Below are 24,983 nucleotides of genomic sequence, written 5' to 3'. Positions count from 1 at the left end.
TTTAATACCCACATGTGCCATTATTTACACTGATCTGCCATAACAATGTGACTGCTGACAAAGTAAAAAACTGATTATTGCTTTATTGTGCCACCTTTTAAGGGTGTGTGTGATATATTCATTAGATAGCAAACATTTTGCTTTCAAAATTGGTACAGATAACTGGTCAGGTCTAAGGATTTAAGTAAGTTTGAATAGAGGAACGAGTCTGAGCATCTCCAAAACTGAAACAAGATCAAAAAAGTGGAGAACCAGCGACAGGATCATTAGCAGAAAAAACTTATTAATGCACTTTGGGTGGAAAAGATGGCCTGTAGTCCGATACAACATATGATCTACTGCAGCTCAGATCACTGCAGAGGTTAATGCTGGTTCTGGCAGAAAAGATCCAAAATGCAGTTTGTCGTGCATGGGACAGCATATCTGCAGACATGCCATGGTGCCCGTACTGTTGACACCAGTGCTGAAATTACCAGAAGGAAAAATAGGAAAACGTGGTCTCGTCAGATAAATCACAGTTTTGTGCTGGGTTTTTTTTTTTTTTTTTTCTGCATAGTGTGTTGCTATTTAAATGTCTGCCCTTTTTCCTGGAGAACACTGAGCTCTAGGAGACACAGTGGAAGGCTGGCAGAGTTCTCCTGGGAAATGTTGGATTCTGCCATGCATGAGGTTGATATGCTGCAGATCATTTACCGTACGTCCCTTTGAGGAAAATTAATTTACGCCCCAGCTTGCACCTTGCGGGAACTAAAGAATCTGTTGCCAACATTAGGCGCCACATGATGCCCCCTAGTGGAGGTCTTGTGAAGTGCCTACACAGATCAAAGCTGTTTTTAGCAGCAAAAGGGGGTTGTACATAACATTGCTTAATATCAGGCAGGTGGGCATAATGTAATGGCTTACCAGTGCGCTGAATAGCCAATTTTCTGTCTAATGCATTCTGGAGCTAATCATGAGCTATCTGTTATTAACAAGCACCTCTTCACCTCACACTACGTAATCAAACAGTGACAACTATGTGGTGTTGGTATTTTTCTTAAGCTGTTTCCCTTGTTCTTCTATGGCGTTCCAGAAATGTCAGTGCGGATGTCTAACCTCGATAATGAAAGAGATGAGAGGGATGATGACAGCCATGAGGACAGAGGAATCAGTAAGTGCTGTAATTTTCATCTCATTGATTTTCAACACATGTTGTGAGATATTTTAGTACAGTCTCTATGTATTTTGCTGCTGTACAGACAGTGTTTCCGTGTTGGCCTGAGTACTGTGTTTACTTTCAGTCAGTAACACAAGATTTATAGCTGCGGTGATCGAACGACACACTCACACCCCTGAACGGAGACGGAGGTACTGGGGGCGATCGGGGACGGAGAGTGACCACGGTAAGACTGCCAGTGCAGTTTAATAGTTTTGTGTTGTTATGAAGGAAATCCAGGCCGACAATAAGACAAAAAAACAGTCAGTCCCCCTTGAAATGCCAGTCATTGTGTTAAAAAATTGATGATTATGTTCGAATTACATTTCCTAAAATCTTTTAGTGGTTTTCTAAAAGCTGAAAAATTAATTTAAAAATAAAAAAACAAAACATTTCTAATTACATACATGTGAAGAAAGAACTTTCCTTAAATCTGAAATCAGTGCTTACAGTGAGTTAATTTCAAATATTTAAATGAATGATTTGTGAAAAAACGATCTTCCACAGGTTGCTGAACTGGGCCTCCCTGCACCTCATAAAATTAATGTGTACAGCATGAGTTGTGCGTCCATTGAAGTAAAATCTTACCTCAGACAGAAACAGCAGAAGCACAGTTACAGCTCTATTGACATTAATATAATCATGTATCATCCTGGCATGTCCAGACTCTAGTTTGCTCCAGAGGGAATGGGCAGGTTGTGTGCTACAGGAAATACATATATCTCTAAAGTGAGGGGTTAGGGATATAATCAGTAAGCTTTTTTAATGTTACTGTCTGGGAGGAGACTGCCTGGCAGAGCCAAAACATGCTGGTGGGATTACATTCTCCACCTGGTATTAAATCACTTTGAAAATGTTTGTTTTGTTGCTTTCAGATGTGTCACACTAACCCAGCCCACCCCACAACACAATATGGAAGGAAATGTATTATTCCCATTAGTATCTATATATATCTTGAATGTTTTCTTAAAACTTTGCTGGGTGTTTGGGATCATACAGACACACAAATTATGTTTACTCTTAGATTTATGTTTTTGGTTCCCAACTAACTCATATTTTACCGCGAGAGTTGGGGTCTCTTTTGCAGTGGAGACCTGGTCAGAGAGCCAGTCTTTACAAAACTACAGAATGAAATAGAAGCTACAAACATTCCTCTTCCAATAAGTGTAAGAGGATGAAATTTTGTTGCCCCCAGAGGATTTTTTTGTTGTTGTTGTTTTTACTTCTTTGCCCCTCCTACTGTTTTCTGACGTCCACCCAGGTGGAGCAAGTTCTGCTTTGTAAACTAGTGCATGAGAAAAATCGGTGGTAGGCCAGCAGTGTTGCATTCCTAATCAAGCTGTCCGACGCTCTGAATCCAATCTATTTTTAATTGAGCATTCTGTTTGCACATATACATGCAGTTATAATTCACTGGGGTTAAAGTCAGACACGGTTGTTGTTTTTAGGGTTGTTGCTTTGTTTTGCTTTGTTTTTTTCATTGATATGAAAAGTAAATCCTAGAGAGTAGCAAAATTATTTTAAACGATTCCTTTTCCAATTCTAATTAATGGTACTGATGAGCTAAAACTGCATCTTTTTTCTAGTGTTTTTAGCTTCACCTTTTTCCAACACTATTGCAGCTCTGATTTTAGTTTTTTTCTCATCGCATATTCATCATTGACGTTTGTTGAACTTGTGTGTCTGCCACTCAATGTGGATGGACGGTTTCTCCCACACAAGTTGTTGCCGCCCACATACGGCATCATGCCACTTCCTGGCTGTGAGTTTCCCTTTTTCTTGTTGTGTAAGTGATGATGATGATGATGATGACACAGAGAACTAGAAAGATGATTAAGAGACGAGAACTTGATAAAATGAATCAAAGACGAAGACTCGTTTATGTAATGAGACTCATTTAGTTTATTTTTTTTTCTTAACAGCTAATTTTCAGTCTTTCTAAATTTATTTGCACTATGCCTTAATTTATTGACATATTTCACAATAAACAGCAAATAAAGATTATTTAACCCTGCTTCAATTTTTTCAAAGGGTGTTTTGTAAAAGAAATGTCAGAGAATTTTGTTCATGAAGGACATCTCTCTCTCTCTCTCTCTCTCTCTCTCTCTCTCTCTCTCTCTCTCTCTCTCTCTCTCTCTCTCACTCTCTCGCTCTCATTTTTGTAGAAAATAATTGAAGAGAGAGAATTGCACAGTGATTCCAAAGGACTTGATAAACAGTACAGATAAATGAACAGGAAAGACTCGCTCATGTTGTGTAACAGGAGATTCTGTAAAACTGAAAATAGAGGACAAGTGGGGAGATGGAGAGATGCAAAAATGATGAAAGAGGAGCAAAACAAGGACAAGAGGACCGGGTTTGGAAGCGAGATCAGCTTGAAATAATGGAAAGAGGGGGTGTTGTTCCATCAGGGTTTAAAACAAATTCATTATTGAGTTCATGCTTCGCAGCAGTTCCTGCTTTCCACTTGGTCAAAGTTCGTCCGCCCCATCCCACTCCTCATTTGTACAACTGAAAGGTATTATTATTAGAATACACACTATAGACAGATCGCCAAAACCGTGTGATGCAAATATTGCTCATTATCACTCATTCGGGCTGTGAAAAATTGTGAATATTATACTCGTATTGGCACATACTGTCCAAATGTGATCAATGGACTCTACTATTTCAGGGCTTCTGTATATAGTTTGGTAGATTGGTGTTTTGCAGTTGTTGTTGTTGGGTTTTCTTTTTTCTTTTTTCTGCAGCCACAAAGTCCACTGTGTAATCATTGTCTTCCTGAAAGAAGGAAATTAATTTTGGACTTAAAAGACCTGAAGCCATGTTTCAGAAAGACACTATTTGTGTGTATTCTGGCTTTAAGAACTGTGCATGTAAAGCCATATTGTCCCAAAATGTTTGCTAAATGAACCCTCAAAATCTCAAAACAAGATGCAGCAATTTGTTTGTTGTTATTAATTAATGCTTTATATTAGGAAAAAAGGCAACATATCAAAAACAGAAAATAAGGCATTTTTCCATTTTTGTTAAAAAACATTTGTTCATTTTGAATTTGGAGGCTACAACACATCTCCAAAATGTTTTGACAGGGTCAACTAAAGTAAGCAGAATACTAGAAACTGGAGAAAAACTGAATATATGAAAAATATATTAAATTCTTGGAATAAAATATCCTCTTTTCAGGGCATGCCTTGAATATTTCTGCAAGGCATTGCGCGGTTTCTCTACAGGAGACGTGTACCTGAGCTTAATATACCCTGCTGTCTTCGTAGGACTTTAGACCAACAGAAAAACTAATTTTACATCCTGTCATGTTGTTTTTAGCCAAAAGTTGTGCATAAGTTCATTTCGTCTGTCAGTAACAAGCTGCACTTGCAATATGTAGAGCTGAATATGAATGTTTTAATAGCCTGTTTAAGATGTTGCGCATTTTGTGAAAATCTCTTGTTTTTTGTCGATTAGAAAAAACATTTGGTGCATAAAATGTCTTACAGAATGGCAAATAATGACAAATTGACCAATCAGTGAGCTTTCCAAAGCGTATACTATCCAGAGAATTTGTCATAGTTCATTTAATAGTCATATGACTGAAAAAGGATTGGTGTTTCTCATCTTTTTGTGATTGTTGAGATGTAGCATTTGTCTGCAACTTTCCCTTTAATTGTGGATAATTCCATCAGTCACTATTACACAGACAGAACGGCTCCGCCAGGGTTTGTTTCTTGGATTTTGGCTTGTCTTACTTCAAGCTGTTAAAAGACATTTTTAAAACTCACAATAAGGCACATTCAGTCTGTCTGCCAGGTGCAATCACATGGTAGTTTAGCCAGTCTCCTCTCCATCTCTTGACATTTAGAGGGATTTGATTTCCTCACCTGGTGCAGCTGAAAATTGTCAACAGCACGCGGTTAGCAGCAGATTCACCTGAAGCTCTGGCTTTAGCTTCAGGGGAAACGGGGATAAACTCTGCAGAGGTTGGCACCTTCCATGTGGAGAACTTCTTTGATGTCTCCATCCCTCTGTTTTCTCTGTTTTACTTAATCCCCCTCTTCCTCTCTCTCTCTCCCTCTCTCTCTCCCTCTCCCTCTCTCCCCCTCTCCCCTTACCCCCCCCCCCCCCCCCCCCCCCCCCCCCCCCCCCCCCGTCCTTTCCTTTACTGTGCTTGTTGTCACTCTCTCTGCTCTTTTCTATGTTTCTCATGTTCTTGGTCAGCTTTCCTCTTGGTATCAAAGCTTAGTTCCTTTTAGAAGGATCAAGGGAAGAAATGTGTCAAGGAACTTTCCTACTTTTTTCTGAGAGATTTTTTTTAGACACATGACCAGGACATGTTAAATAAAGTTTCTTTTCCCCATATTTTTGAAAATGATGGTGTGTGGGGCGGCTGTGGGTCAGTGGGGAGAGCGGTCGTCCCACAATCTGAGAGGTTGTGAGTTCGATCCCTGTCTCCCCCTGTCTGCATGTCGACGTGTCCTTGGGTAAAACACTGAACCCTGAATTGCCCCCAGTGCTGTACATCGCATTGGATAAAAGCGTCTGCTAAATAAAATTGTAAAATTGTAAATTGTACTAAACTTGGTGGAAGGAATAATGAATGAATGATTTTTATTAGTTTTGTGTGCATGCACCTGTGTGTGTCTGTAGAATACCAAACTTCAACAACTTTGACAATTGTCACATTTTTATCTCGGCTTTTTTTACTGAATTTGTGGGAAACAAACAGCAATCTCAGTAGTTATGGTTATGCCTTGCATTCAGTGATGATTAATAAACATGGCATACTCTATTTGTGATAGCTTCTCCACAAGATCATAAGCTAAAGCTATCCTCTTCAGCAGATTCCCGTCTTAGCATTTTTGTGCAACTGTGTTACTTGCTGATGTTAGCATTCATTCTCAAGTACCTACATACATTACCATCAAGTGCAAAGGGTGCTTTCATGCAGCTTCACAAGAGACTCAACATTGTGGCTCAGTTATTGAGTTTCGCATTAAAAAATATATTTAAATAAATATGTTTTCTTGAATCTCTAGAAAAGAGGTGTGTCCGATTTGAATCCAGTGAACGTGTTACTTCTGCAGAAACAGGCGGCTCATTACATTTGAATGTGTTGAAACGGAGCAATGTCAGATTTGCATAGCAGCTCGAGGCTCAAAATTGAACTCGACTGCTTTATATGTTTGACTGTCTTTGGAATCAAAAAGTCTGGACATAAATTTAAAATGGAAACAAATACACAATCGTGCAAATTCTTCCGTCCTTGCACCCGAAGCCACAGAAGCGCAGACGTGTTGCACTTGGTTCAGTATCTCTGAAGGCATCAGCGTTTCATCATCCAAAATGACAGTGATTTTTCTATAAATATAATCATGCAGACACTCAGGCCTACAGGGTTATTCGCTCCAACAGTAATAACAGATTGATGTTCCGCTGTGCAGTGCATTGCTGGTGTCATTTCCAAAGCTCAGCAGAACGGCAATAAAAACAAAAAAAAAATTAAGGGAAATGGCTTTGTTTCCAAAGGAATCGTAAAAGTTTTATTATCACACTGCATTTTTCCAATGTATTTTATGAGCTCAAAGGTGGTGAAACTCGGTGTGTATGTAAAGGGGTTTACATGCTAGAAATTAAGCAAATTGAGTAATCCCATAAAGTTATAATAGAAATTAGCTGCTGAAAACTTTCAGTCGGTATGAAAACAAATAAAGCACATGTCGCATTTGAACACAAGATCCAGTATCATTTATTGTGAAGAGCAGACATGGTAATTCCGATTTGTTGCACAATAGTAATCTTTTTTCTACATGACATTAGCACTGCCTTCCCACTGCTCCAGTTATACCAGCAGCCTCATTGGCTGGTCTCTCTCTCCTCCAGCTAAACGTATGTGCAAGACGTGTAGGGGAAAGACCATAAATATGCATGCATCCTTTTTCTTTTCCTTTTTTTTTAAAGAGAAGACGTGACAAATGGAAATGCCTTAAGGACATATTTAGTTGTCAGTGTTATCAAATAGCTTGTGCTGCTCTCAGAAACACTGAGCTGCCATGAATTCACTTGAATGTTTCCGTGCTGAATGTCTATGACTTGAAGGCATCTTTGTGCGTTCAATACACTGCGCTTACATCAAAACGGTCCACATGTAGAGTCACTGTGAAATGCTCCCTTTGAGTTTGCTTTGTTTTATTATATAGCAGAATTTACTAAGGATTGCTCAAGCAGAGGTTTTTCGTGTTTCCTGTAACCCTAATGTCAGGCTTTTCAATTAAAACAGACAATTCTGACCGTCGGTGACTCTTAAAAAATTCTAATGTGAATTCTTTCCTCACTTCACTCTAGTATGTTTTGACAACTTAATATTTTTGAAAACTACATTTTAGCCCCAAAATCTTTCTCCCTTAGTTTTTTTAAATCTAGTTGGTAGCTTACATTCAGTGTGTCTTTGCGAGAAGTTATGATTCTGAGCTCATTGAATGCCCAAGGACAATAACAGGACTTGAGTGCATTTTAAGTAAGACTATAAGAATAGTAAAGACATAAGAATAGGATATGAGTCGAGGGCTGTTTGGAGGCAATATTTGTCACGGGAGAATAGAAATGTTTGAGGATGTCGTCTAACACAACAGAGAGCAAACTGGAGAATTTATTTTGTAGAGTTACGTCTAAACTTTGACCACATATCAGAAGAATGTGATTTTTAATAAGTTTATTAGAGAAATGCTGTTTGTTTAGTGAGTGTCTGTTTGTGTCCAGGGTTTTTTTTTTTCTTTTTAAAAAAAGTACGATTAAATTATTAATTTTAGATTGAACAGGATAATGTCAGTTAGCCAAACAATATTAAGTTGCGTTGAGGTTTTCTTTAACATAAGTAATTTCTCTGCTTCTCTTGTGTCCAGGCTACAGCACCATGAGTCCGCAGGAGGACAGCGAGAATCCACCGGGAAACAACGACCCGCTCTCAGCCGGGGTTGACGTTGGTAACCACGACGACGACATGGACCTGGACACGCCGCCTCAGACGGCCGCGCTGCTCAGCCACAAGTTTCACCCCTACCGACACACGCACACACACCACCACCCGCTGCACACGCACACGCATCACATGCAGGCCGCAGTGACGGTGCACAGCGTGGACGCCGAGTGCTGATCCTGGGAGAGACCTTCACAGGAGCTGTTTCTTTTTTCTTCTTTCTTTTTTTAAGTAAAAACTTTTTTTAAAACTTGTGTGCTGGGTGAGACGACACACAGTGGTTACTGTTCTAATGGTCGGACACACGTCGCCTCTGGGATTTCTGCCCTGAATGAATGCGTTTTGTGCCAACATCTCCATCTCAGCCCCTTTTCAGCATGCTCAGGTTAAACTCTGGCAGGTGCACACACCGTTTCCACGCTTTGAAAGTTGCCGGGCCCGAGCTAATGCACACTCAATATGCTGAAGGAACTTTGCATTCAGGACTCAAAGGCGAGAGCATGCAATGACCTCCAGGAGCAAACAAAACACAGTTTGAGGCTCATTCCGTGGCCTTTACTGAGGACAGACCACAACTGGAAGCTAAAAGCCTTGATGGAGCCTTCCCTCTTCATAGTTTTTCTGTGGATATTGCATAAAAACTGGAGCCTGATTCGGCCCCTGTACGACCTGGCTGCCTGCTGAGGTCCGCATAAGCTTTTCACCAGCAACAAGGAGCAGGAGGGAAGCAGAGACCTCTTTGCATTTGTGAAATCTGAAAGACTTTATAAACGGCATTGTCAATAGAGAGCTGGATCTAAAGCGAGTCGTTACAGCTTCAACTTCATTGTCCATTCTGCAGATTGATGTTTTGGTGTTCGTTTCCTCTCTGCCTCACTGCCTTCACTCAAAGCGGCGACTGCTGGATTTACACAATGTGGTGTGGCAGCACATCTGGACTTTTTCCATGGATTTTTCTGTGAACTTCAAAGTTGATGAAAGCTTAATTGAGTCACAGGACTATGAGAAGAAATGCTTCAAAGAGGGAAAAAAAAATATTTTTTCTACTATTTATTAAACAGGTAGATTTCCAAGATGCAGCTGCGGCACACACAAATGAGACGGTAATCGTGATACATTCTGCCCAATTTCTGCAACCGATGCATCACATTTAGAGCTCATTATTTCCAGTTTTTATGTTCGTAACACATCTGTGAATTGTTGTCTATTCTGAATTTTATGTGCATCGGTAAAACAACAAACTATGTGAATTTTTCATCAGACTGAGGAGCTCTGGTGCATAATCAGCAGCTCATTTACATTTTCTTTCAAAGAATTGCTTTTATACTCACCAGAAGCATAGCCACAGTTTTTACCTCCTCCTGGGAATTCAATCTACTACTGTATACACTTTGTGGTCAGTTCACGAGGTACATCTGTCTAACCTAACAGTCCTGCTATGGTGACATCTGTATTTTTTTTTTTTTTTTTTTTTTTGTTTTTTGTTTTTTGTTTTTCCCAGTCAAACAGCGGTCAGCATGTTGCAATATAGTCCAACTTCATCTACAACTTTACTAAGAGTTGTAGTTGATTCTACACTCTTCAGTCAATGTCTACAACATATGTTGCCTTTTAAGGATGTCTTCTTCAGTTGGATTACAACATAATTGCACAATTGTACCCATCAAAGTGTCCATCAAGTGTATAATCTGGTGAGGAGCATCTTCTCTGAAAAAGCATTTTTGAATGAGCAGGGACCTTCATCCGGATATTTATAATGAATATCTGTTGGAAACAATCAAGAACGACGAGCCTTAATCACACAGTATGTCAGAAGAGTGTCGAGGGCATGCTCTTTGGCATCAAACACATTTTTTCTGTCAGTTTTTCAAAGGTCTGCGTTGCTCACGCGATGAAAAACTTGTTGCATCATACAGGTATTAAAATAAGTCGTTCTCAGCGAGTCTCTACGTATGAGTAGGCAGAAGTTCTGCACTTGCCGCCCCTCCACCCACCACCACCACCACCTCCTCCTCCTCCTCCTCCTCCTCCTGGGGAATGAGGAGGAATGGCAGACTTCAACACCAGCAAAGCATACCCAGCTTTAGTCCGAGCTCAGGGGATTTGCTGTGTGAATATAATTGGGGACCCTCACAGAGGTGTAGCAGAGAGACTCCCAGACAGCGAGTGCTGTCCTCTCGTCTGCCAGTGCAGAAAAAAAAACATATATATATAGAATGTCATTTGTTTCACACTATTTTGCCACAACCTTTTTGCCTCAGAGGCCAAGCTGAGAGTTTGTATGAGTGTGTGTTCAGGTTGTGAGTTGGATTTTTGTACAAAACATAATGCATTTCCAGTGCTGCCCAAGATGGAGTCTTCTTTCTCGTCTGAGAGAGTGAAAGAGGAAAAGATGCTGCTGTTGTTGTACAGAGGTTACACCCATCTGCCGGCTCCTCTGTGGTTAACCACTCAAAATGTATTTACTAAGTGTGCGTATGTGTGTGAATGAGAAAGTGTGTGACAAAAGAATGATTATCCACTTGGAGCATTTTCATTGAATACATTATTTTTCAAAATAGTATTATAGAATTGTAGGTGAAATTATTATGATTGAGAAAACTCTTATTTTTGATCCTGATGAAGAGTCACTTGACCCAATCTGTGCTTTGTGAGTTTGATTGTTCAGCTGCTTGAAACGTGTCAGTGTGACAGCCTTGTTTAGATTAGTATTTTCTTTCCCAGGATGCCCAAATGTTTATCGTCCTTCAGAGATTCATTATGAAGTGTAAATACAAAATCACAAATGAATATTATTGTCCCGTACACTCCATTTTTTATGTCGATAAAGACTGATGTAAGCTTCACCAGTTCTCAAATGTCTGGGTGGGTATTCATGGTGTCTCGCTATATCTTTTGATGCCTTGGATGTTTTTGTAGTCGTTTTTTTTTGTTTGTTTTTGTTTTTTTGTTGTTTTCCTTTTTCTTTTAGGTCCATATTGGATGTAAATCAGTACTTGGAAAAATTAGTCCACATTTTTATGTTTGAGAGAGATTTTTAAAGTTTATTGTGTGTGCGTTCAGAATAATAAAGCTTATCTCTCCACAAGCTCATTTAGTTTTGCAAAATAACATATTTACTGAGCATTGACTCGGACTGCCGCCATGCAGTAGACTAGGGTTTGCTTCGATTGCTATTTAATTTCATAAATCATATTCATCTGCAGTCAGTGTAGTGTGCTTGACTTGTTAGAGGAATATTTACATTTGCACATTCAGTGTGAGCTCATTAAACCTTCATCTGCACAAGTGCTAAATAATTTGACAACTCGGATGGAGGAAAAAAAAAGTGACACTTTTAGATTTTTACACATCCTCAGTCCCTTTCTCAAATGGAGGGTTAAATGTTTTATTAATAGGTGTTAACCATCGCTATGTTAAGTATGAAGTGTGACCAGATGAAACCAAGTTCGTTCAATCAAAGTTGATATATTTCTTGTACATTGGTACACGTTATTGATCCCCTTTCACATTTAAGTAGGATTGTAGCATCTCAGAGCAAACTTTAGGTCAAATGCAGTCTTGAGGGGGTGTGTGGGAATGTGTGCATGCTTGGGCATATTTTTCTTCATCATTTCCCCAAACTGGGTACAACATTAAAGCCTTTTACTTTCCTGGGGAGTGTTGAAACGGTATTTACCAGCTGTCGTAAACAAGTATCTATGTGTGTATAAAGAACACTCTGAATTGCAGTAAATTTACTGAAGGAATGTATGTATGTCACTCCCTGCCCTCATGTATCATATAAAGTTAACAAATTGAGATTTATTGCAATGTGAATGTGATAAAGTCCATTTTACACTTTGTAACTGTCTGGTTTTTTTTCCCCCCATTCTTTTTTTTTTTTTTTTTTGTGGGCTAATTGGAAACATACACTCAGAAAACTGACCACCGCTGTTTGCTACAATGACATATATTTAATGCACATGCACAAATACTCAGAAAAGAAAACCCCACCCACAAAACTCAGTTAAGTCATTCAGAAACCATTCACAATGTAATCACAGTGCCAGCATTGATACAAATGAGAGACAGACATTTTCAGTCCAGTATCGGATTCACTGAGAGTGACTGGTCAGGACAAACAGCCGTTGAAGGAAATCATTCCACATAATATTACACATGCATTTCAAAACACTTCAAAACGTGAAATGAGGGGTGTACTGTGTTTTAACTTTATCCTTTAACGTAAATATGCCTATTGATGTCGACGACTCTTTCAAGAAAGAGAAGGAAAAAACCATGAAATATGCATAATGAAGTAAACGCACTCTGCATGCAACGCCATCGAGGGCAGACAAACCCTGTTAGAATGAAGCCTCAGAGGAGTGAGGTGAGCCACGGTCGGGGCAGGTTGAAGCTCATTCCATATAAAACACAATGTTTAGAATTGCTCCTGCTGGTGTTGAGGGGAGTAAAATTATGCATTCATTAAAATGTGTTCCACTCACACGTCAAATGTTGCTAAGGTTGAGATAAAGCCACAAAACCAGGATGCAAAGCTTTTCATGTTTCATAAACCCATATTTTATTCATGTTAGAAATATATGTTTCAGTTGAAACAAAGAGGTGTTCTACTACTGCCACTGTTTTTATATTTGATTGCAGAGAGACATCAACATAAAGCCAGGACTTATGCAGGACTCTTGCTGTTCAACAGTTCCAGGTCTGCGTCACCACATTTTCTTTTTCGTAATGTGCCAAATGTTTGCTATTGGTGAAAGCTGTGAACTGTAGGCAGGCTAGTTCAGCTGCTGAACTCTTTGACTGTGAAGCCATGCAGTAGGTGTTTTGGCATCATTTCAAATACAATCTCCATCCCTGAAACATGTTACCTAAAACACTGGTCTTTTTTATTCAGCATTGATTGTCTTTTCCAGTTGTTCATCCCATGGACACTAATACAACCTCATGCAAACAGTGCAACAATACCCTGATGAAATATTTGATGTTCTCTTTTTTAGTTTTTTTTTTTAGTTTTTTTTAGTTTTAGTTTTTTTTTAATTACACAGCATTCCATGATTTAAAATGAAAACTAATAAAAAAAATCTTACTTTTGATTCATCTGGCTACAAAACTGTTTTGGTCGGTTCTATTTTTTGCTAAGTAGCTACTATTGAAAATGACTCTTGATCCAAAGAAGACTGCAGTATTTACAGATCATTTCCACATATGATTTCTTCTTTACATGACGCATCTTTATCAGTGACCTGTGCTCACAGTTACCTCCATCACTGTGCCAGACTTTATACAGTGATTTCCAATGCAGGATCCCATTCCTGTTCCTAATGCAGCATTGTTCAGGAAATGACACTGGCCGTGGTCCATGAATGACATTTGGCTTTGTCTATTGCGCTTAGAAATATGACTTACTACTCCAAATCCTGATAATATCATGTGCAATTCATGCTCAGGTTGTCAAGGTCTGTGGTCTGAGCCAGTTCACATGGAAAAAAACGTTTTTGCTATGAAGCACCGCACCTTCGAGGTCCTCTGCTTTTCTTACTTATCTGTTTTGTACTTTTGATTTTCCTCCATTTTACTGCTCATCTAAACATTTTATGATGCGCTGCTGCTGTCAAGCTTGAAGTCAGATCAGTTTAAAGGTTTCGTTGAAAGATAAAATGTCATATTTTTTAATATCTAATATATTGACTAAGTTCTATTGTGTACTTTCAAAAATCTTATCTGTGATAGTAAATGTGTTGGTAAGTATATTCATATTGATATTACAGCAGTGTTTTTTGGTTTGTTTGTTTTTTTAAGCAAGTTCAAAGGTTTTGTTTTAGTTTTAGTTTATTACAAGAAGTCAGTTTGGCTTCATGGAAGAAAAAAACATAAAAGTAAACACCTGAGAACAAGAGAAAACTTGTCATTGATATTTTCACAAATGATTTTTTCTGTTGTCAGTAGAGTCACTGTGTTCTCTAAGCAGGGTGTCATGAAGCAGTTCACTCAAAAACCACCCTGTGTGGTGCGAAAAACAGAAAGATTACAGATTCTACAGGGGATTTTGTCCTGTGTGCTTGTTTTCTCAGAACTACCTGGCCCAGTGTTCACTCACTGACAGCGGAGTATTATCGACTGATGGATTTCCAGCTTGTGTTATTCTCTCTGGTAGGGATGTTCGGGACAGCTGCGCTCCAAAAAGCTGCTCTTCAGAGCCTTTTTGGCCCTTTTTTTTTTTTTTTTTTGCATGGTTGTGATTTTCATGCTATGTGGAATTTCAGCAGCACTTTTAATTTTTTTATACTTTTCAGACTGCGCAGTTGGGGAGACATTGCTTAACCTGGCTGTAGATGTTTTGATGACTCCAACCACATTGTAGAATTTCAATTGATCAGTAGAAATCTGCTGCGCATCACTAACCTGACTGAGAAATCTTTTTGACAGGCACCAGCAAACACATAAGAATCATTTCAGAAATATCCAAGCGCAGATCAGGGTTGTTTTTCTGACTTTCGTGCATTCACGTCAGAGCTCTTTTATGTCGTCCCTCCGTCTGCCTGAGCTCAGTCCACATGGGGTCACAGAGGCGATATGAAAAGTAAAGTAACCATCAAATCTTTAGGAGACCCAAAGTATTTCCAAAGTCAGCCATAAGATACAGTCACTCCTGTGTATTCTGCGTTGCCCTCAATGGTCCCAAACACCTTAAAAAAGGAGCTGACCAGCATCAACTGATTCTTCTCAATGCGGAACAGTCGCAGCTCAGATTTAAGTCTCTCCCTCACTGAGTCACACCCACCACCCTGCAGGAAAATAATAATTTCAGCTGCTTCCGTGACCTCAGTCTTTCAGTTATGACCCAGTGTTCAGGACCATAGGTGAGGATGCGAATGCAGAGCAACCATTAAAAGAATGCAGCTCAGAGCTAAGGTCTTCGAAAGTTGCTATGAATGTGTTGTTTGTCTGCTTTGAAATGTGGGACTTTTTGATGAAGTGCTGGAATGTGGAATGTCCTTTTGAGAAAAATCCTCCACATTTTCCCTATCCACATAATATATATAACATTCACACCCATCTAAAATACTTTCTGCCAAGCCCGAGAGAATCAGAACATTCAATCTGATTGTATTACAATTCTGTTTTCCGTTTGTCCCTCTGTTTTGTTTGACTCTTTATTTACTGACATATGTATGATGGGCATGTGTTGAGTAAGTTTGACACAGCCCTGATCAACTTTCTCTGCCATTTTTGTCATTTTTGATGTTGTCAGTTACTTCCGCTGTTGACAATAACTGTTTGAGAGCGGCGGAGCTCCTGACTTTCTCGAACCGCCGTGCAGCCAACAGTGAGCAGCAGCTTTACATGATTATATGAAGCTGTTCTTTGACCTGTGAAGAATTGCTCTGTTATTATTTCACTGAACTTCTGTTTACAACAGGTGAAGCTCTCCAACAGTCGTGATCTAATTATAGGCTCCTGACAGCAACATGAAAGACGCCCAAGAGTAACATTAATTTTAGGCTGTCTTTAGTACCCGTGAGGATTTACTGACCTCAAACAAACATCGGCATATAAGATCTCTCGGCTGCTGCTGGAGTGTTTGTAGTTGATCTCAGCTGTTTTGTTGCAGCTTCTTCTCACAATTAGTTGTTAAATCTTTTTTTTTAAGGATTTCTACAGAGCGTCTTCCGTCGTCTAAACATTTTAGCGAATCAGTCATTAGATCAATGCAGACAAAGCTGACGGCTCCACTAATGTGTCACAGCAGCACTCTGTGTGAACGCTAAGAAGAAATGCATACAAAGGGAGTTTAAATAACAGAAGAGTCACTTTGCTGGTATAATGGTGCTGGTATAAACACTGCAGACTTCATCTAAATGCATTACTTACCCGAGGTAAGCATGAGAACCATATTTCTCTTTGGTGATAAAATGGGAAACTTCAGAGTGGCGTCTTCCAACTACAATCTGCCCTTCTTAGTTCAAGATGAGTGGGGTTTTTTTTCTTGTTCTTTTTTCCATATGTTACAAGCTGATGGTCCTAGGTCAAGCCATTTTTGGGGAGAGGAAGAATAGCGGGACTGTCAGGAAGAACATTTATCAGTTATTTATGAGGTCTTTCTGTGCATATGGTGTTTCCAGGGGAAATAGAGGAAAAAAAGACCACAGATGGAGAGGCAACTATCTGACACAAGATAACAGAAACCTGCTTTGGTTTTTGGTCAGAGGAAGTTCATACATCAATAACTACAACTGTATTATTGATATTAATAGTAAACTTTACAGAAATAACAAGCACACTAAAATGTAGACGTAAACCAGTGTGTGGTTGACAAACAGTGAGGAAGTCTTTCAGGATAAATTAAGGGAAAGAGAGATACACAGGACTTGCTTATCAGGGGGAAGAGGCAGTCTGAGTCTCCTGTCGGATGTGGAGGAGGTGAGAGGAGAGAAGGTGGAAGTAAAGAACAGATGGGCTGTGATTTGACCACCGCTGCCAGCCCACCAACTAGAGTGTGTCATGCTTAAAGGTCAAAATGCGCCGTGAAGGATGGGCGTCCGAGAAATTCTGCCTCTCATTTGAGGTTATGATTACCCCATATGAAAAACGGGATGCAACCCAACAGAAATATGTCATTAGTAATAGTATTTTTTTTTTGTTCTTTACATCAAAGACTGATAGTTATATCTGGAGCATGTGGCACATTTACACTAAACAAGTGTTTTGTTGTTTTGTTCTTCTGTTTAGCATGGCGAGGCAGTAGTTTGCACGTTCAATTGAACGCCTTTTTGGAATAGAGCCACTTGGTTAAGAGTTTGCATATTCCCACTGAGCCTGCAGGGAGTTTCTCCTTTTTCTGGCTTCGTCTGCTGGTGATTCTCACTTCACAGGTGTGAAGCTGTCATCTGTGTGTTCGCCACACAATGGGCTGGTCACCTGTCCAGGATATAGTTATTATATCAAAACCCCTGTAATTCGAATGAAGCTAAAGGAATAAATGAATTAATGAGTGGATTTACATCTCTTATGTTCACTCTATAAAAATTATATAACACAGTCATATTTGTAAGATGCTGGCAAAATCATTATTTGTTTACAGAGTAATGAATATAAGAGTGCATAACCATGGTGCTGCACATTTTCATATGAAGAATTAACTTCAACTTGTTTTAAAAAAAACTGTTCATAACATGCTGTAGTCCACTTTGAACCCAGCATCAAGAAAATAGTTAAAGTTTCTGATACAGAACAGGGCATAATTATTTACAAATTAATTTGTGAATGAACCAGTAATTCTGACTTTAATGAAGACATCTGTGCTTTTTTTCCCTTTTGAAAAAGGTATAATTAATAAAGGATTGCAAAGCGAGCTTTTGCAAGCTTTCATAGCTTTTTTTTCCTTCTTTTTCGCTCAATTTCATTAAAACTAGACTTCTCGCAGCTCATATTTTATTAAAATGAACAGCAGCATAGATAACTGTAAGTGGTTTATGAACAAGTACATTATCTTTGTCTATTTTAAGAGAAGTTCATGGAGAGCAGTGAGAAAAATTGTTTCACCTTGAGGTGAAAATGAAGAGCGGCATGCTGGGATCTCAGCTGAACACCAGCAGGGAAGCAGTTCAACACTGGTGAGAGATGAAGGAGCGCTCTCTCCACATCCCAGCCTGTCCGCCTATCGCTATGTCCCATAAACTTTAACAGTTTGTCTGCATTCATTCATATCTCCTTTACATGGGCCCATCTTTGTCTCCGTTTCGCTGTCAGAGTATCTCCTTGGCGCTCCTACTTTTGCTCGAGCTGTCTGCTGCTCCCTGCCAGGGAAACACTGTGAATTAGAGCACTGAGCTCTGTGTCCAAGCACCCTCGGGTCATTTGAGTCAGTCTCCGCTCTGCCAACTAGTACAGCAGACATGCACTAGCAGCATATTTTGTGCAGTCAAGAATCCCAGTTTCCCCAACGTATCTAAGCAGTGCCATCATCTCATGCCTTGCTTGCAAGCAAGCAATTTAAAGAACCTTGAAATCACTTTAAATGCAACTTTTCCCATTGCATCAGGTTTTTTTTTTTTTTTTTTTTTTTTTTTTTTTTGCTAAAAATGTAGAAAATTTGTGCACCACACTTTGACAATTAGATGTGATCACAGTAATCAGTAGCTGCTCATTAAACTCATAGGAAAATGTGGTCAAAGCCTTCTGAAAGATAAAAACAAAACATCATGCATCTATCTGTGTCTTGATTTAGAATAAAGGAAGTCTTTGGTTAAATAAATGAAACTTTAAATCACTGACCGACTTGCCCGTCACATTAGAACAGCTTTCTAGACTTATTGCTTATGACCGCTGTAATTAGGACATGGAGTGAACAGGGACCACCTGTGCTGGCAGTCCTTGCTTGGTCAGATCAGCTGTTTTTAGTGGGTCACATATTCCTTCAGCTTTGGTGAGAAAAGGGTGGCTTTGCCACCACACTCATGATCTGTCACCATTTCTGAGAATGTTGCACTAAAAAGAGAGCATATGAACCTTTTTTTTTTTTTTTTTTTTTATAGATTTTTTTAAAAAATTATTTTTTATGTCAGCCCATCATTCCCTGACAGGATTTCATAAATAGATGTCTGTAATCACTCTGTACAATCATATGATAAACGCACATGTGTAAATGCTCGCCATTAACTCCCACACAAAATGAACCACTTCACCATTTATGGTTAACCCTCCCTCCTGATACCTCGTCCTCCCATCCCCTCCCATCCTCACGCCTACTGAGCTCATCCCAGGTGCCTGCTTTGCCTGTTCAGCCACTCTGCCCACCCACGCCCTCACACTCTCGGTTCCAGTGAGCAGCGGCGAACGTTTTTCCACTTTCTTCTCCTCCTCTCTCTTGCCACCCACTCCAAAAGGCTGTGAATCACTGGCTGACACATTGGAGCACCAGCAGGGCTCTTGTGTTTTACATAGAGAGCAAATAGCAATCCCCCCATTGGTTTGTCAAGCATGGCCCAACATTATCGGGGTGGACTTGTGCATAGGTAAAGTGCTTTGAAAGATGCAGGAGTTTTTGCAGTGCGGCTGCAGGATGACATGAGTTAATGCATGTGTGTGTTGGTGTGTGTCTCCAAAGTGTAACGCGGTGCCAGTATGCATGTGTGCCAGAGAGACTGAGAGAACAAATTAATTGTTCTCTCATGGAAACGTTGTTTAGCACTTAGTGGAGTGATTCATGCGTCTCCAAAATCAGCCTGTGCAAGTGACAAGCAAGTCCTCACTGTCTTTTCAGAGAACCACTGTTCAATGATTCATGTCCACCAATCTGTCTGCAGGCAAAGACCATTGTATGAGCTGTACTTAGATCAAAACCTGACTTCCTTTCAGGGTTTCACACATTTAAAAATCTCTTTATTTCTGCTAATTGCATTATGCGTTTGACATCGCACACAGGAAGGGTGCTTAGGACCATTTATTACTGTTTGATTTCCAGGGAGGTGAAACTTTCCATGTATAATTTATTCAATGAGAAATGCCTGCTGGTGGTAAAGTGCCCAAAGTGCCAACTGAAGTATCATGAGCCCAAGCTGTCCCAAGAAACATCAACTAACGTTTTTTTTTTTTTTTTTTCTTCTAGTATTTCAGTTCTACAATTGCATTGCTGGTACATTTAACCCAAAAAACAAGGTTGTCAAAGCATTTTGCACAAAACCCAAAGAAAACAACACCTCTGCATTATCAAAATATGTTTGGTAGTGTGAATGTTTTTCCTGTGTTTGCTTTGATTTTTTTGCCCAGGAACCCCAGTTTCCTCCCACAGTCCCAAAACAAAATAATTTTACTCGAAATTGCTAGAAGGTGTGCCTGTGAGTGTACGCGTTTATGTGTTCGGTTCTGTTTGCTCTGTGATGACGGACAACAGCCTAGGTCACTCGATGAACTCGAGCAACACAAAACCCCCGAAATAATAAAAAATGAATATAGAAAGTATATTTTCTTTCCGATGTTAACAATTTAGTCATCACTTTTGAGATATACTGCCTATACGAAATTAATTCCATAAGCCATAATTGTACAATAAAAGAATCGCCTGTAGTATTTTTCATCTGAATTTGTAGGGAAGCTCATTATAACTTGGGACTTTCACAGGTAGAATATCTGAGGTATGAGTTGTAAACTGGAAAAACAGTGTTTGTCCTGTACTGATTCCTTTAAAATTGCCTAAACTGCCCTTTTCTGTGGCCTTTCCACTCTGGAGTGTGGACTGAGTGTTGAGCTTGATTGAAGCATTCATACAACAAGCGCTCTGCATACTACAGTCGCCGCGTTTCACTTACACTGGTTCAGCCACTTGGCAGAGTGAGATCGTTTTCACCCACTGACAACTGTGATTGTCTGGACTTCAATCTGCCAAGAAGCGCTCCACACAGATGGCGGCAGAGAGAACATGGAGGTTGATTTCACCGTCTCTTGCAGGCCCTGGCATAATAGAGCTCTAAATATTTCCTAAGTGAGTTGATGTGTGCTTGTTGACATGTTTGTGTGTCTACACGAGTGTGAGCGTGTCCTACGAGTGTGAGTATAGTGCATGTGTGTCTGTCAGCGACTCATGCTGCCTGCGGAAGCTACACAGGCATTGTGAGAACTCTGCAGGGAGCTCTGCTCCCCTTGTGTTTGCCAGGAGCAGCTTTCCACCCACGGTGGGCAAGCAGGCAGGCAGGCTTGGTTGGCTGCTAGGTTGGCATTCACTGGATGACTTGGGTAGGAAGGAGGGAAGGCACACAGCCATTCATGGTCACATTATGCACACGGGGAACAGGAAAGCTCCGTCGGTTTAGAGATATTCTCCAGTGATTGCATTTCTTTCTCTCGCTCTCTCACTCACTTTGACCAAAAGAAGAAATGCTTTAATTGGGCTGCAGAACAAGAGCGAGCATTTGGATTTCTCTTTGTATGTACAATTTTGTGCGTGCGTTTACAAGCGGTTCTGCTCAAAATAAACTATAAGCAGTTTAAAGGAGGCAAAACATTTGGCAAATTCAACATGTGGTGTTTTATATATGCACTCAGGGTTGATTATTATCTAAAATCAGAGGCAATCTAATTCACACACACACACACACACACACACACACACACACACACACACACACACACACACACACACACACACACACACACACACACACACACACACACGGGCTGATCACGAACTGCCCCTGAACTGAGTCCTGAGGCGCATATCAGACATATTTGACCCATAATTGACTGTAGGCTTGATAGACTCTCATACACTACGTCTATCAGACAGCTGGGGTCGCCAGGAGTCCGAGGCGATGCCGACTGGAGGGCTGGCCAAGAAGTGCTCTGGATCACACACAATCCCCTGCATTTCCAGAAGAACCCAAAACAACTCAGTCAGTTTGTTTATTCAGACTAATGTCCTGTAGACAGCTTCAGGTGCATTTTCATCAGAGTGACAGGCGCAAGCGACTCCAAATCTTGCATCATATTTGTAGAAAAGTGGACATTAATCCTTAAACGTGAAAAAATAATTAAGCTTTTCCTGTCATGCAGATATAAATGCAAGATATATTGAAATAATTCACCTCACTGACTAAATCTGTGTTCTTATTTACTCGTACATATATGCCTGTTATTTATTTATCTTATATTCTACCACCTGCACTTTCCCCAGTACACCTCCCACCTGCTCTCTCTCTCTCTCTCTCTCTCTCTCTCTCTCTCTCTCTCTCTCTCTCTCTCTCTCTCTCTCTCTCTCTCTCTCTCCTTTCCTCGCACTTTTCTCTCAGATACCCAAGATGGCGGCAGCCTCATCCATCCAGCCGCCGAGCGTTCACTCTTCTCTAGCCCGGGATAGCGCACTTTCCCCGGAGATGGACAGCCCCGAGAGCCGGCAGCCGGAGGATGAGGAGGCGGCGGCGGCGCAGCCCTCCGAGCTCAGGATCAGCCTCCGCGACCTGCCGGAGCTGGAGCCGGAGGAGATCGAGAAGAGGCTGGCCAAAACTCGCCAGGAGCTGAGCAACAGGAGGAAAATCCTCATTAAGAACCTGCCGCCTGACACCACTAACCAGGTATCCGACGAGGCACAGTTTGCACGAGAGAAACTGAGGAAAAACTCTCGTGGTGCACTGAGCGGTTCGGTTTTACGCACGAGGCTCGATGCATGTCTGCACTTTTTGGTGCGCGCGGTATCAATCTTCTTATTGGAAAGAATATTATAGCATTATAAATTAACCATGACTCGATACAAACTTTATGGAAACTGAGGTAGTTTAGTGAAAAAGGTCTCAAATAAAGTTTTGAGCTTGTTTTCATTCAGCTTAAAAAAATAAACAAGACAAACAAAATCACCACATCTGCAAACTTCGTTATTGATTCATTGATCAACAGTTATTGTTGAAAATAATCCATTCATACTTTGACATTTGCAGAAACTTATGGAAACAAATCAGTAAACAACAGCACAATGACAGAACGACACGACTGCAAGTTTGAATGTGCACTCAAAACGTGCATCGATAAATGTGGATATACGTATGTTGTTTAATTTTCAAGAAGTTCTAGTTAAAGCTGCCTGGAGGATCCTCTTTTGCCTTTACCTGCAACAGGCAGAGAGAGAGAGAGCAGAAGTGCACAGTTTTCCCATTGTTACAGCTTGAGTAATAGAGCTGTAGAGGCATCAGAAATAGAAAGTGATAGGTTGAGTGGTCAAGTAAGATTACACTTTGTCGAATTGTCTCAGGTCTTTTTTTGTACATGCACAGAGAAGTGACTGGACATGTAGAATGAAACAATTTACCACTGAGATAAAAAAAGAAACATTCTATTCTATTCTGTTTCTTTTTTTAGTTAGCAATTGTTAACTATCCCATCCCTTTTATTCAATCCCAGTTCAAGTCTTTCTCAGCGTTGTAGTTCATGTACTCCATGTGCACAGACAATCAACATTGTAATCAGGCTTGCTAATGACTCTAATGCTATACTAAATTTGCATTTAGTGGTTTATAGATGATTGAGAACTGCTATGGCAAGCTAAGATTGTCTCATTTCTCAGACTTGCTGCATTGTAATCAGTTTGCTATAATCACATTATTCACTGGAGGCTCGAGCAGATCTGCTGTATTCTATCTCTTGTTTATTGCACATGCAGTGATCTTGTGCTCATGTTTATAGTCAAAAACCACAGTGACTTCACTGTTTCTGACATTATGACTTTTAGATAGTTCCCATTAAAAATCAGTCATCACTTGTGTCAACATGCAAGTCTTTATGAAGATGTGAGTTGAAGGTGCTGATTGCATATTTCTTCAGGGTTATAGCAATAAACATTCTGGAAAGGCTTGCTGCCAAATCAAGACGGCGCTCTGACGGGTGTATTTGCATGAGGGCATGTGTGTGTTTATGTATGTAAAGAAAGGATAGTGAAAGAGAGCAGCTGCATGGTTTAAGAAGTAGGAAACAGAGCAGGAAAACTCACTTGGACCAGGAGAAGCAAAGGAGGCGAAAATTTCTGTTTGTATTTTCTTCATTATCCATGGATCAGCTTCAGACTGATATGTTCTGTTGAGTCTGGGAAGAGCAGTACAAAGTCTGCCTCGCTGAATGTGGCACATAAATCTTTTTGAAGGAGAAGTAGTGAATCTGCAACATTACGCAGTGTGAGTTTAGACCTGTGGTGATGCTGATGAACAGTGGAAGCCAAAGCTTTAGCTTTTGAAGCCTCTCACACAAGAGATGGCTCCTCATAAAACCATAAACTACGACATCACAGAACCGTAATACTCTCGCATCCACAGCAGAATACAACCGTTTTTGTTTGTTTCTTTGTTTGTTTCTTTGTTTGAAAAGAGGTTGAAATCATCTGTTCTGCTGTCCAACCATGTTAGGAATTCTGAGCCTGAAACTGCAAAACCAGCCCCAACATCATACGAGATTTTCTGAGGCACTGATATTACTGATTCCTTTCAGAAAGTGTTTTAGAGTGCCACAAACATGAACAGCATGCATGAAAAATGACATTATTATTGCCTGTTTTGGAAATAAGAAGCTTTTTAGTCTGCTAAACTTAATTCGTGGGGACGTTTTAATTTCACCCTCCTGTCTTGGCACTTGCTCTGTGTCTCTGCTCGTAAGATTGGAACTGTGGTAATATGCAGTGAAGTGATCGGTTGAACGCATTAAAAAAAAGGCACAAAAAGGTATGTTTTCTAAAACTCTGTAGACAGTTATGAATGATTATGTTCTCTGAAATTCCATGTAGGGATATACAGTGGTGTAGTGGTTGGCACTGTTGCCTTACAGTGAGATTTAAACAGGGTTTGGATGTTCTCTGTGTGTGCATATGTTCTGGTTTGGTACTTTCGGTTCTGTCTACAGTTAAAAAAAAGTATTTCTTAGACTTTAAATTGCATGGAAGTGTTGATGTGAGTGTGTGTGTGTGACTGCCCGTCCCTCTGCGCTTTCCCTGTGATGGAGGGGAGACCTGTCCACAGTGAACGTTGCTTTCATCCGTAGTCCACTGAAATCGACTCCGGCTTGCAGTAGGGAAGATGAATGGAGGGAATTTGATGTAAACATAAGATGGAAATATGATTTTACAAGTTCCAAAAGGAGACTATGTGAAAATATCGTCAATCCAGTATTGACTACTGAAATAAACCAGGATTTACGGTAATGAGCCTTGTGTGTGATTTTAGTTCAACAATAAAAAGCATTTGTGTCTTTAAATTTAAATTTAGAAAGTCTTATGTCGGGTGTCAACATTTCCATTGATTACTGTGTAAAGCAAACATAAAAAAGCCCATATCCTCTGAACTG

General features: G+C 40.1%; 2 protein-coding genes and 1 long non-coding RNA gene across 4 annotated transcripts in view; 2 read left to right on the top strand and 1 right to left on the bottom strand.

The window, feature by feature from the left end:
* Window positions 1-10,982, top strand: part of cachd1 (cache domain containing 1) — a 94,470-nt gene extending 83,488 nt beyond the window's left edge. The window contains exons 25-27 of the mRNA XM_030083377.1: window positions 1,073-1,150; window positions 1,281-1,382; window positions 8,092-10,982. Coding sequence (XP_029939237.1) covers window positions 1,073-1,150; window positions 1,281-1,382; window positions 8,092-8,342 — 431 coding nt within the window. The 3' untranslated portion in view covers window positions 8,343-10,982. The remainder of the gene's footprint in view (window positions 1-1,072; window positions 1,151-1,280; window positions 1,383-8,091) is intronic.
* Window positions 10,983-11,124: 142 nt separating this feature from the next.
* LOC115381780 (uncharacterized) lies at window positions 11,125-16,072 on the bottom strand. The gene is made up of 3 exons (XR_003930447.1): window positions 16,063-16,072; window positions 15,889-15,892; window positions 11,125-11,238 (listed from the first exon to the last, which is right to left on the bottom strand). It is a non-coding gene; the product is annotated as an uncharacterized LOC115381780 (long non-coding RNA).
* A 5,856-nt stretch (window positions 16,073-21,928) lies between these two features.
* The window catches only part of raver2 (ribonucleoprotein, PTB-binding 2), an 82,748-nt gene continuing 79,693 nt past the window's right edge, over window positions 21,929-24,983 (top strand). For both annotated transcript variants that reach the window (XM_030083383.1, XM_030083382.1), the window contains exon 1: window positions 21,929-22,237. In XM_030083383.1, coding sequence (XP_029939243.1) covers window positions 21,965-22,237 — 273 coding nt within the window. In that variant the 5' untranslated portion in view covers window positions 21,929-21,964. The remainder of the gene's footprint in view (window positions 22,238-24,983) is intronic.

This window comes from Salarias fasciatus, chromosome 23 (assembly GCF_902148845.1).
Source record: "Salarias fasciatus chromosome 23, fSalaFa1.1, whole genome shotgun sequence".
NCBI classification, from domain to species: domain Eukaryota; kingdom Metazoa; phylum Chordata; class Actinopteri; order Blenniiformes; family Blenniidae; genus Salarias; species Salarias fasciatus.
Note: the sequence above shows the minus strand (reverse complement) of the source record. Positions and strands in the feature narration are given on the sequence as shown.